At 39.5% G+C, this 13,143-nt stretch overlaps 1 protein-coding gene across 2 annotated transcripts in view; it reads left to right on the top strand.

Moving 5' to 3' along the window:
• LOC113269854 (aldehyde dehydrogenase 1A1) overlaps positions 1 to 13,143 on the top strand; it is a 44,031-nt gene that overhangs the window by 17,176 nt on the left and 13,712 nt on the right. For both annotated transcript variants that reach the window (XM_057311236.1, XM_057311235.1), the window contains exons 3-7: positions 3,918 to 4,058; positions 6,165 to 6,294; positions 7,838 to 7,899; positions 9,515 to 9,643; positions 11,048 to 11,161. In XM_057311236.1, the coding sequence (XP_057167219.1) occupies positions 3,984 to 4,058; positions 6,165 to 6,294; positions 7,838 to 7,899; positions 9,515 to 9,643; positions 11,048 to 11,161 (510 nt within the window). In that variant the 5' untranslated portion in view covers positions 3,918 to 3,983. The remainder of the gene's footprint in view (positions 1 to 3,917; positions 4,059 to 6,164; positions 6,295 to 7,837; positions 7,900 to 9,514; positions 9,644 to 11,047; positions 11,162 to 13,143) is intronic.

The following is a 13,143-nucleotide window of genomic DNA, read 5'->3' as shown; positions in this document are numbered from 1 at the left end:
AACATTTAAAACCCTCTGAGGCAAAAGTGTTATTGACGGGTAGCAAATCCGAGTTAATATGCCAAATTGTTTGCTGGTGTTAAAAAATTATGTTCCTAGAGATGCTAGTCCTGGAGTAAAAATCCAAGAAATACTATTATTTGTAGAATTTAAACAACAACAACAACAACAAAAACCCCTTATGCCTAATATGGTTAATGTAAAAGCTTTGTGATGTAATGGAATCAATTAAAATATGATTTATTATGTGAATGTCAATATAGGCAAATTATTTATATCAGGAGCACTCTTCTATAAAATCAATGTAACATGATGAATTTAAAAGATAGGTAATTAGATTATTAAATATTTATTAACTGCCTATTGTAGGCCCAGAATAGTAAGGAATAGTATAGCTTTTAATACAGATAGCAATACATATTCATTGCAAAGATCACTATCAGGATGTCTTGCAGAGCTGTAAAACAGGATTGGGGGCCAGATGTGGGATCAAATTTTGGTTGATAGATTTCATGCTGGATTTCATGTCCTGTAAAACAAAGTCCATGGTGCTTAACTGTCGTGGTAACTGTGGGGTTACAGCAGGCTTCACTTAGTGCCTGGAGCTTAGGAAGCTCTTCACTAGCAGCTAACATCAAGCTGGATTAGGCTGGCAAGGGTTTAGGTAGGTCGTGATAGTTGGTCTTAAAGAATATGTAGAATTTTGAAAATGGGGGGGTGTGCTGGTAGAACATTCTAGGCAAGGAGAATCATAGGCGTAAAGGTGAGAGGCAGTTGGGCCAGACAGAGTAGAAAAAAAAATGTAAACACAAGTTTGGATAGGTGAGGTGGGGCCCAAAAATGTTGGGTCTTGAAAATCAGAAAGAAGAGTCTGTCCTTAGGGGCAGAGGGACAAATGGAGTTGCAAATATTTGAAAGGAAAAGTAATCACATAAAATTGTATGAGGAAGATTAGCCTGGTGGTAATCGGCAAGGCAGTTGTGGGAGAGAAGAGAATGGTTGAGGAAGGCAAGCAACAATGAGATAATAGCAGCCTAAAATAACACATGGTAGAGAAAATTGAAAGGAAAGATTAAAATACACTAGAACTGCTGAGAGTTATTTTAAGATGGTTTTGCCTATTTTGCCGCAACTAGGTTAGCCCTTGCTACCACGTAATGAACACTCAAAGTCATGTCTGTCACATAGAAAATGTGTTTCCAGTGTTACCTTATTTAATTCTCAAAAGGACAATGTCCTGTCTTCACGATTTGATCATTAGGAGCCTGATGCCAAGATTTACAGTATAATGTTTAACAAATCTTTGGATGGATGGGTAGATGGGTGGATGGATTGATGGATGGATGGATGGAGGGATGGTTCGATGGAGGGATGGTTGGATGGAGGGATGGATGGATGGTTAGATGGATGGATGGATGCGTGGGTGGGTGGATGGATGGAGGGATGGATGGATGAATGGAGGGATGGAGGGATGGGTGGGTGCATTGGTGGGTGGATGGATGTCTCAAGACTCACAGAGCTAACAGGTAAGGAATCAGAATTCAAACCCGGGTTGTTTTGTTCCAAATCTATGCATTAACTATCATTATTCTACTTCTGTGCCTGCAAGATACAATTGAAGATTATGAGAAAAGGAGGATTATGGTGCAAAGGACACAATCACAAGAAAGCCTTTATTTCAAGAATGTGTTTTCCATATGGCAGAGTTAGATGTCTTGAAGCCATTTTTTTCCATATCCCTGTGAGAGGCCAGGATACCTTTGGTAAACTGTATTTGGCTAAGGCCGATGGCAGAACACTGAGCAGAAGGAGCCAAATGAAAGCTGTGTTGCACAGATCTGTTTAAACACAGAGCGGCACATATTTTATAAGCTGTGGTATCCAGAGATCATACTGGCAATTTCAGATTCTTGTGGGTTTTTTTCCAAACAGCGCTGTCTGAATATAACTTGGAAAAAGTTAGAACTTATGGCATAAAAAATATCCAAATATAAACAATCAGTGGGACTAACTGAATACCCCCAATATGACTGTGTACATATTTCTCAGGGAGGGTGAGTAATAATGCATATCTCTTATTGTATATGCTCATCATTCTCTCAGAAGTTAGGCAGGGAGATAAACAAGTGTATGATATATTACAGTGAAAGAATGTTTGCTTTCTTTGTGCTCTGTGAATGTTATCACTTAATGAAAGCAGATTGCACTTTTAAAATATCTCACTGGCCCCAGATCATCTTAGCATGGTGATAAATACTCTAAAAATAATTTATTTGTATTTTAATTTGCAAACATCTGAGTTTGGGATTTTTTAATGAAATATACTCCAAGGTGGGGGATATTAACTTGAGGTTCATGATTCCTACTGGGGGAGGTGTCATTCTTGAATGGGGTGCAGCTAAATTGTGGGCAGCTATAAGAAAATTTTATGCAATTTTCTCCTCAGATTCTCCATAGAAATGTCTTCTGCAGAAAGTCGTGGCCATGATTTATGGAATTTCTGTAGCTCCCTGTGGTGGCCGGTCGTATATACTGAGAATATTGGAACAATCTATGACTAAGTTGTTTGCAACTGGAGAGCCTGGGTGGCTCAGTTGGTGAAGCGTCTGACTCTTGATGTTGGCTCAGCTTATTGACAATCTCAGGGTTTTGAGATCAAGCCTGTCCTGGGGCTCTGTGCTGGGCATGGAGCCTGCTTAAGATTTTCGCTCTCCCTCTCCCTCAGCCAGCCCCGCCTCCCCATGGCTAGAGCACACTCATGCTCTCTCAGTCTCTCTCTTCCTCTCTCTCTCTCTCAGAAAAAAAAAAAAGTGTTTGCAACTGATTTGGGGGGGGGTACATATAAAGTAGTAATGGAAGAGGTGTGGTGGGTTTTGTGGTAGATGTATTCTGTATTAGCTCCGAAGAGATCTGAACAGGGATCTGCGGAATGGAGAGGCTCGGGGATAGTATGCGACCGAGATTGGCTAGGAAAGCACAGGAGGAGTCAGCTTGGCTCAGAGAAAAGAGTGTGAGTCAAAGCAGCATGAGTGAAGGCAAGAAGGCTAGACTGAGTGTGGAATTCCTTGATGATTTGACTCTGCTTGATTATTTGATGTTATTTTATAGCACCCACCTTAATAATAAGAAACTGACTTCCTTCCCTAGTTTGGAACTGAAAAGACCTCTTTATACCCAGTTGGGAAATGAGAGGTTGTACTATCCACACAGATCCTTCTGTATACCAGTTCCAGGCCTTTTTCTCTCCACACAAGGGAATGGACACACACTTACAGTGTTGACCCTTCGGCAGCAAAACCCCGCTCTGACTCACCCTGCAGAGGGTTCTAGATGAGCGCTCACAGGTTGTGCAGTCACTGGCCATCCAGGAAGACATGAGCCATTTTAGCAGACCTTGAGCTTTCCCTGCAACTCTTGGTCAATCACCAAAGCTATACGTAGTGGTGAAGAGCAAAGGCTCTACGGTCAGAGGTCCTCTGTTTAAAACCATCCTGCCATTTCAGCTATTGACCTTGGGCAAGTCCTCTTTGCCTCAGTTTCTTCATCTGTAAAATGAGAAATGTATTTGTGTCATAAGAGTATGGAGAACTAACTGAGTTAATGTGTGTAAAGTAATTTGAACGTGACTTGATATATATGTATGGTAAGCACTCCGATGGTAGCAGTATTAAAATATGAAATATTTCTGTTCAGGAAATCCAGCCTGAGCTATGTGTGTGGAATTCATCGTTCTAAACATGAGGCAGCAGGTATATAAGTCCCATACATGATAGTTGAGTTTGTACAATGGGCTAGACTTTGGGCTAATGAAGACACAGCATCCGCGTACGAGGACCGTTAGTCTATTTTATAAGGTGACTGCCATTGGATTTGCTAACACGTTTAGGCAACTGAAATGAATTCCCTTTGACTTGCAGGAGGATATTGACAAAGCCGTGAAGGCCGCAAGGAAGGCTTTTCAGATCGGCTCTCCATGGCGCACTATGAATGCTTCAGAGAGGGGCCGGCTGATCTACAAGTTGGCTGACTTAATTGAAAGAGATCGTCTCCTCCTGGCAGTGAGTATTAACCAAACTGGGCAGGTAGAGAGATCTCTAGAAAGCCGTCACTGTTTGGATGGCAAGTTGCTTTGGTTTTAGTGATCACTACATGCTCTCTACAAACAAAATGAAAAGACTTCTACCAGCTCCCGTATAGAAATCGTACGTACCACTGAGCTCATTCTCAAAGAGGAATCTGCACGCTAGTTCTGGTGTTAATTTCTACTCCTCTCTTAGATTTTACAGTCTAAACCTTGGCAAACCCCAAGTTAAAGCAACTTAAACACATTTCTTTTCTCGATTCTGGAATTCCTTAGAGCCTTTAACACATGCAGGGACTATCCTGGAATAATACACTGGGTTTCTCCAACCCACCTGACCCCTGAACTCTTTTTGTGGAACATGTCATAGAATTTGTCAAAGGTGCCCAGAATATTTCTCTACGATAAACTTATTTCTCTTTAATCTAGCCCACCAAGAAACTTAATAAATGGCTGCTTTTCCCCTCCTGAAATGTGTGTGTTCACAGTGGTCTGGATTAAATAAGGTTCTTTCTACAGGTGAAAAAGGTGAAGAATAAAGAAAAAAATCCAATGATTTGCGTATTTGTAAAAACTGTATTTTTTGTGTGTACTTGCTTTTTAAAAAACATTTTGGCACTTAGATGAGTCAGCAAGTAAAATGGGTGGGGTGTTTTTCCTTGTTTTCTTCTCAATTAGGCATTATAGTAAAGCCAATTGAAAATAAACCAATACCAGGATCAAGTTTCAGAGCAAATATTTATTACCTTTAGAATCTCATACTAGCAGTAGCAAAGAAGCCCATATACATATTTTTAAATCAACTTTAGCAATTATGGTTAATCAAAGAACTATTTTTTTCTCAAAGGTTTTGCGTGATGCAAAGTATGCAAAAATACGGAGTTAGAAGTCATGTGCAATAAAATTACATTAAATGTAATTTAAATGTCCTGTAGGAAGAAAGCAGAATTTGCTAAAACTTGGCTTCTCTTATTTAACTGCTCTGTGGATTATAGAGCGCTCGCTGCCTCTGTCAGCAGTAAGATCCAAGGGGGGAAAATGAGCAGGCACACCAAAATCATGTCCGATTAAGTTTTGAGATGTAGAGACAGAAGACTATAAAACAAATGAACAGTTTTAAAACTTTTTCATCTGTATATTCCTGCCCTGGCAGGACACGAGGTCCCGAAGAGCTCTTCAAGTTCCTGCTGAAGGAGAGGAAGAAAAGAAACTAGGTCATCCCATAGATGGTTAGAGCACCAGACCAGAAAATGTCGGACTTTTACAGCCTGACCATTCAAACAATACTTATGACAATAGTAGCAAGACTGAGAGTTTCACCAAAGTTCTGCTGAAGAAAACTCATGAATGAAAGATCCAGGGATCACGGAAGTGTGTGTACATTGGTTGTATCCAGATGGAATGCAAAAATAAAAAATGATCAGTGAGGCCCCATTCATAGTCACTGACACTAAATTGCCCCATAGTTGTACTTACACAATAAGTGAAATTTTGCTGGGGCTCCGATCTGACTTAGGAAACTAGATACCACTCACTCTCACCAACTGTGTGTCTTTCAAATTGGGACCAACTCCTAGAAAGCTGTCCAGCTGGAGGATATTCAGAATGAGATAGAAGGGGGACACCTGGGTGGCTCAGTCAGTTAAGCGTCTGCCTTCGGCTTGGGTCATGATCCCAGGGTCTTGGGATCAAGTCCCGCATCAGGCTCCTTGCTCAGTGGGGAGCCTGCTTCTCCCTCTGCCTGCTGGTCCCCCTGCTCGTGCTCTTTCTCTGGCAAATAAAAAAAAAAAAAAAAAAAAAAAAAAAAGAATGAGATAGAAGGAATGTTAGGGTTTAGAAACCGGAATCTTACTGCCCTTTCTATCTGATCTTGTTATGTGACCTTAAGCAATTCTAAGCAAGTCAGTTTTACTCATTTTTTTTACCTCCTTTGTAGAAAGAAAAGGTTATACAAGATAGCTTACAAGATTTCTTCTCTATTTCCCAAATTCTCTAGCCCTTGATTATTTAAAATCTTAACTATCGATTTTTTGATCGAAAATGTTTATGGAAGTTTACATTTGAGTTTTGATTTCCTTTGCAGACAATGGAGTCAATGAATGGTGGAAAACTATTCTCCAGTTCATATCTGATGGATTTGGGAGGCTGCATCACAGTGTTACGTTACTGTGCAGGGTGGGCTGACAAGATCCAAGGCCGCACCATACCCATTGGTGAGTAGCTGTGAGAAACCACCAAGGGGAGAGGCGTAGGCGTGAGGCAATCGCTGTAGAGCTGAACTACTCCAAGCTCTCCCTTCTAAAGATGACAAGGGAAAAGGCAGACTGATTTTCTCCTTGACTTTGAGACAATGCAGCTCTGAGCCTGGAAGTTTTACGAAGATTAATCAAATGGTTTCTTCAGGTGGTTTCAGCATCATCGTGAGAAGATACCACTACAGATATTTTAGAAAATATTCAAGTAAGAACTTTCTTAATGCCCACAATCACTGAATCAGGGCAATTGTCTCTCTAACCGCCCACACTTTTCAAAGTTGGCCTCGAATGATTTACTTTGTATTCCGATAGTGAAATATACACCCTTTCTATAATGTAATTATTTAAGTGTCTTTCTGCATTCCAGTATGAGTCAGGTATGGTCATCTGTGCCTGGTCTCAGTGAGTTACAGTAGATTAATTCAACAAACCAATTCACACGGATTTATTTTAAGTAGCTTCAAAGCAAGATGAGACTGTTTATAGCTCAGGTTAAGAATTTGTGTGACAGAACGTGTATGTATGTGTTTTAGTATTTTAGTAGAGAATGCTAATGGGAGAGGAATATTAAAAAAAAAAGCTTCAATTTGGAAAACATTATGGGTAGAATTTAATTCACAGAAACTTACTGGCTCTAGAACTGCCACCCCCTCCAGGACTGGCCCTGATAGGCATTTTCAATCTCATTCAAGCATCCAGCAGGTTAAAACAATAGCCAGGAATTAAAAGGGGAGAGTGAGAACATGGTATTAAGAAGAAATGAGGCTATTCTAGAAATTCTTGCTTTACCCTTTGACAAAAATGAGAGAAACTATTTTAAGTACAAATAGACTTGATAAGGAGCTTTCTTGCTATGTTAGCCAGGAAGCTTTTGTGGGAACTAGAACACAACGAAACAGAACAAAAAGCTCAGTGTAACCTCAGGATGCCTACATCAAACTTTGAGGCATATGAGTCAATCAAATCCAGATTGTAAAACAATGTCTTTTATTTCTGGCATTTTCTTTTTTGTTATTGTAGGGAGCTATTTTTTAAGTTTACTCTTTTCTAATTTACTCTTTTTCTAATTTTGTTATTTTTACTTAAAAAAAATTCTACCGTTACTGATAGAACTGTCAGAAACAGAACTCTAACAGATATTGTCTTAGCTACACACCTTGTCCCTTTTTTCTTAAGAAAGTAAGCTTTGAGAATGAGGATAACTTAGAAAATAGCTCTTCTACAAGATGAGAGAATTAAATATCTTTCAGATATATTCCAGTTTTGCATCTCTGCCTTGACTGACATCAGTTTTATGGTTCCTCTCATTTCAAATGACTATTGCAGGACTCGATTTTTCATTTCATAAGTGGTTGGAGATGTGGGGGTTATTTTTATTTCTTTATTTGTTGTTTTTGTTTTCAGTTATTGTATATACCTTCCTCTCACATCAACCCCAAAGACCATCCCATGAATGTCAAGCATATTTGTCCACAAATGATTTGTGTGTTTTATTTTCCAGATGGAAACTTTTTTACTTACACAAGACATGAGCCTATTGGTGTATGTGGCCAAATCATTCCTGTAAGTTGGTCTTCTATATCATTTTCAGGTCTTCTATATCATCTTCTATATCATTTTCATCTTCTATATCAAAAAAAATGAATTCTAATTCTATTTCACTTGGTAAAGTAGTTTTCTCCGACACATAGGGATTCTTAGAAATTTGCTAAATGTGGAGCAAATGTAGTCACTGATGAGCTTAGGTCTCCCTGTGACTGACTCTTTGGATATGAATGAGGTAGTCCAGAAATATATCTATATTCCAGGGTATCACTTGAGTGTGTTTTGATATTACAGCATTGACCTATCTTAATCTTTTACTCTGTGGTTTGTTTTTAAAAAGCTGTATTATATATTATTTTTAAGACCCATGGTTCCCATGTATGTAGCAAAGCAGCCATCGCTGGCTTCTCTGCTGCAGGACGCCATTTTAACAAAGTAGTATGGCCGACTGTTCTCCAACACTTTTTACCCCTCTGAGAATTCTCGTCATGGAGAAGAGTAGCAACCAGTGTTTGAGACCCAAATACATTTTTTAAATTAAAGTGGAAGATACTGTTGGAGTGTTGTTTGGAATATATCCTGCCTTTAGTTGTATTTTTAAGCAGAATCATGAAGATTTTCTTTTCAACCCAACAAATAGGAGGCTATTTGTTGATTTCACCAACATATTCAAAGAAGCCAAATAAAAAGATGGTAAAGTGTTCTGAAGCTTTTAGATGGGGTAGTGTCAATGACCTATCTTCTGCTCCAGTGAGATTGAAATGCATCCATAGCCTCATTTTGAATGAAATTGTTCATTAGTTCAAAACTCTCAATAAAACTAATAAAAATTACACAATCCTGAATACTAGTAATGGCTAATATTTATTGCACACCTATGATGAACACATAACTCTATTAAGCCTTTCTCCCACTTTCTTGAAGAATCCTCAGGATAACCTTTTGAAGTAGAGAGGATTTTTATCAGCATTTGCAGATGATGAAATCATGCATGGAGAGCATGTAACTTGTCTGAGCTCACTGGGCTGGTCAATGATCGAGCTGAGATTTGAACCAAGTTCTTAGCCACCAGACCCTAGACTTTTTGTCTTTGGCAAAATATTTGTCTTGCCAATAAACGCTGCTGCTACTACTACTACTACTACACACACACACACACACACACATAATTTTTATGATTGACATATAGCTGACACACAATGTTATATTAGCTTCAGGTCACTGCTAAATATTATTATTGGGTACATGGTTACAACAAATGATCTATAAGGAGGGAATAATTACACTTTTCAGAGATGTGCAGAAAACGTACAATATGTTTAACAGTTAGTCTTGATTTTCAAACCATGCAGTAATTTTTTTTTTCCTCCAATAGATGAAGAACTCAAAATAACAGCACTTGATAAAATTTTATGGCTCTCTTCCACTCCTGTCCCATATTGAATTTATTTGGAGCTTTCCAACATTTATGAATTGCTTTTAGAAATGAACTTAATTTGAAGACAGCAGTTGATGACACGAAACTACCACAATTATTATTTCACATCTATAGGTAGTGAGTAACGTACACGTTAGATTAGCAAATGCGGCTTTCGGCAATACGAAGAATCTCTTGTTCTCTGTTGCTTTCTAGTGGAATTTCCCGCTGGTCATGCTCATTTGGAAGATAGGGCCTGCCCTTAGCTGTGGAAATACAGTGGTTGTAAAGCCTGCCGAGCAAACTCCTCTCACTGCTCTTCATGTGGCATCTTTAATCCAAGAGGTGAGTTTCCCAAATCCAGATACACACAAGAACTCAGGAGCCCTCCTTTACACTATGATGGCCTCACTTCTGCTACTACCGTAAAGCACCTGCCAGTGGCTCCTGTCCAGATGAGGACACATCAGATCTGGCCTCCAGCTGAGATTTCCGGGAGTCAGCCCAAATGAACCTCCGCCCAAACGGAGACAAGAAGCCAGACTCAGAGGCTTAGTGTCCAAGTCACCTTATAATCACTTTTATTTTTGTTTCCTGAGCTTAACTCATGAATGCAAATTCACGTTGAAATGGCTGTATCTTTCCTTCGAATGTTGAAATGAACATTGGTTTCTAACTAGCACTAACGGCCTGGAGATTCTGCAATTTTTTTTTAACTTTTTTTAAGCTTCGTAAAATTTTTAGTCCTTTGGCACTTTGGAGGCCTCTGTGCCAATATGCTTCTTTGTAATATTGGACCACATAATTTTTAAACCTATCTATCCATGAGGGGACATATTTCTATTCTGTTTTCCATTGTGGTTTCCTCTGCATTTACCTTCTTGCTCAAAAACCGGCCAAAAAAGAAAGGGGGAGGGGGACACATGAAATTTATTTTCATCAACCATCCAGATTGTGTTACTATCTTTTTTCTTGCAATGTCTTGCCCTTTGTCCTTCATATCTTTACAGAACTTAAAAACCAGTCTTTAGTTACTAGAAACATAAATTTAAGAAGTCTGAACCTAAATCTTCAAACTATTCTTCACTTTAAATTAAAAAGGGGGGGCAGAAGAGATGTCAGAATGGGACATTTTGATGTCAATAACATGAAATTTTAATGTGCCCATCTCAGGTACACACTGTTTTCTACCTGATCATTCTTTAACCAGGAATGAAATCAGTCTGTGAAGCTTAGTCACACAGAAGGACTGTTCTTATCTAACGTTTCACTGATGAAATGTTGCCAGTAGGAATTTGCAACCCAGTTGGTATGCCCCAAACAATCATTAGCTAGAAACTAAAAATGCAAGATCCTTTTAGCTTCTTAGTTTTGCCGATAGGATAATAATTGCATTGTTTTCCTTCTATGTGAGTAATTTACCAAGCTCTTTTCCACACACTATCTTTTTGAGTTACTATTATGGAATTTGAGGCAGCCATCACTGGGGCAATGATCCAGAAAAGTCAAACATGGACTCCCCCACAACCCTGATGAGAAACACTTCCCCAGTAATATAACTCTGCAGGTTATTTTAAGTGGGCTAAGAAATGAAATAATAATCATAATAATACCACTTAAATGAATCTTTCTTGGTAGAGAAATTCATAAGCTTAGCTTCGAGAGGCAGCTTTGATCCCAGACTCTCCTCTTTTTATCACAGAATTAAATTCTCAGTTCTGTTGTAATGATTTTACTTTTTATTCTCAGGCAGGTTTCCCTCCCGGAGTAGTGAACATTGTCCCTGGTTACGGGCCTACTGCTGGGGCGGCCATTTCTTCCCACATGGATATAGACAAAGTGGCCTTCACGGGATCCACAGAGGTAATAGCACTTACGCAGGCCAGTCGTGCAGAATGTCTGCATCTCCAGGTGTCAGAAACATGTTCTGTGTCACTGTTTTCAGGCCGACGTTTCTCTAAAACAAAAGTTCTTTTTAATGATTTGTTCCTTACTCAAGCCTTCGCACATGTTTATAGAACATAAGCAGCCGTGGTTGAGATGAAGCCCGGTATCCGTCACGCACTCGGGCTGCACGGAACTGTGTTCAGTGTGTTCATTACTTTCCCTGACAAGAAATACAGCCGATGAGACTCCGTTGTATGATGACTATGGTTTATGATAGAAAATCTAAATCGGGCCACAATGATTTGTAGGAATGAATGTAATTGCACCCTGTACATTATGGAAATTGAAGAGCAGAGCACCACCTTTAGCTCCTTATTTGGGGCTCTGTCTGTCCTGATCATTCTGAAAGGGGGCCAGGGCCTCAGCTTCCTGAGTGTTACTCCTGGCTTAGCCTAACTTTTATGCCTCTCCGGCTCCAGCTTGACTTTCCAGAAGGTTAAAGAACATGGTCTCAGCCATGGATACTGCAAGAAGAGGCAGGAAGGAAAGAAAGAGGGAACCTGCCTGGAAAGTGGAGTTTGGGAGAATGGATTCCCATCTATTGAGATGATTTTCTATTGCAAGCAAAAAGAAAGTGGTAAAATCATACTGTGTCAAGCAAAAAACAATATGAGTCTTCCTGCTGGGTGATGCGACAATGTGAAATGTTCAGTGCATACCTCTTACTGGTATACAGTATAAAGGATGAAGAATGAGAAGAGCCCCTTCTTATGAAGCTGTGGTTACACATGGGCTACAAGACAGGATGTGATAAGATACTGAGACCTGAACAAACCACTGTAAGGACATCCACAGGAAGGAACGATAGTGTCTACATAGGTGGGACAACCTGCTCTGAATTTTGAAGAGTGGTTATGTTTTTCACTCCCCAGAGATTGAGAAGCAAGAAGAACATTCTAGATAACAAGGAGAGGCCAATTTGATTATTTCCTATTCCTAATTAGCCACTCCAGTATAAAGAAACACTTACATAGAGAACTAAAATGGTAGAAAATCAAATTTTATTTTTCTTGATCTTTTTAAAACTAAATAAATACAAAAAAACTTTTTTATGTTGTGTAGCCACAGAACAGAAAAGGTTCACATTCTACAAACCCCTTATTGAGGTAGGGGAAGGCAAATCCTGCATTCAGGATTCTATGGACAAAACTACTGGGAATGAGATGGTGGCAATACATTTAAAAGAAATGGTGAAGTCACAGATGAAAATCATAGCAGAGGAGGTAAAGGCAGGAAGGTACAAGTTCCTCAGCCTAGCATTCTAGACCTCCACGCACATTGCCTGCCCTAGATCTCATGCCATTCATTCTCCAGTTCATCTGATCCCATCTCTAGAATCACTGCCTATTTGTCTTGTCCCATCCCTGGGCCCTACAGGGCTTTGGGGCACGTTACCTGCTAAAAATGGAAAAATTCTGGGATGAAAAGGCTAGGAAACATCTGGGTTCAAATTTGACTCTACCCCTTTAAGCGGTGTGTCTTCCAAATGTGAAGTATCATTGCTACATTTGTATTTCTCATTTGTAAATGAGAATAATAATATGTACTTTATTGGACAGAATACAATTGAATGAGCTAATGAGTGGTAAAATACTGAGCACACTATGGGTTATTCAAATGTATCTTTTCATTCCTCCAGGCTTTTGCTCACTCCTGGCCACACCTACTATAATATGGCTTCCACCACCAGATGCCTCTATGGCTTTCTCTGTAGCCCCAGGGGCATCCTGAATTTTAAGCCACTCCCCCCATCTGTGTTCCCCATTGTCCATGATCTTTAAGTATGAGAGCTCGTGCCCATTGCTTTGTCATGTATCTCTCTCCTTTTCTGACCATCTTCAGAGACTATCGTATTCACTGTTATCTGTAAAAACCAGCACAGTAACTACTTCCTAATA

The sequence above is a fragment of the Ursus arctos genome, unplaced genomic scaffold (assembly GCF_023065955.2).
Source record: "Ursus arctos isolate Adak ecotype North America unplaced genomic scaffold, UrsArc2.0 scaffold_138, whole genome shotgun sequence".
Classification (NCBI taxonomy): domain Eukaryota; kingdom Metazoa; phylum Chordata; class Mammalia; order Carnivora; family Ursidae; genus Ursus; species Ursus arctos.
The sequence above is the reverse complement of the archived record's forward strand: the minus strand, read 5'-3'. Positions and strand labels throughout refer to the sequence as shown.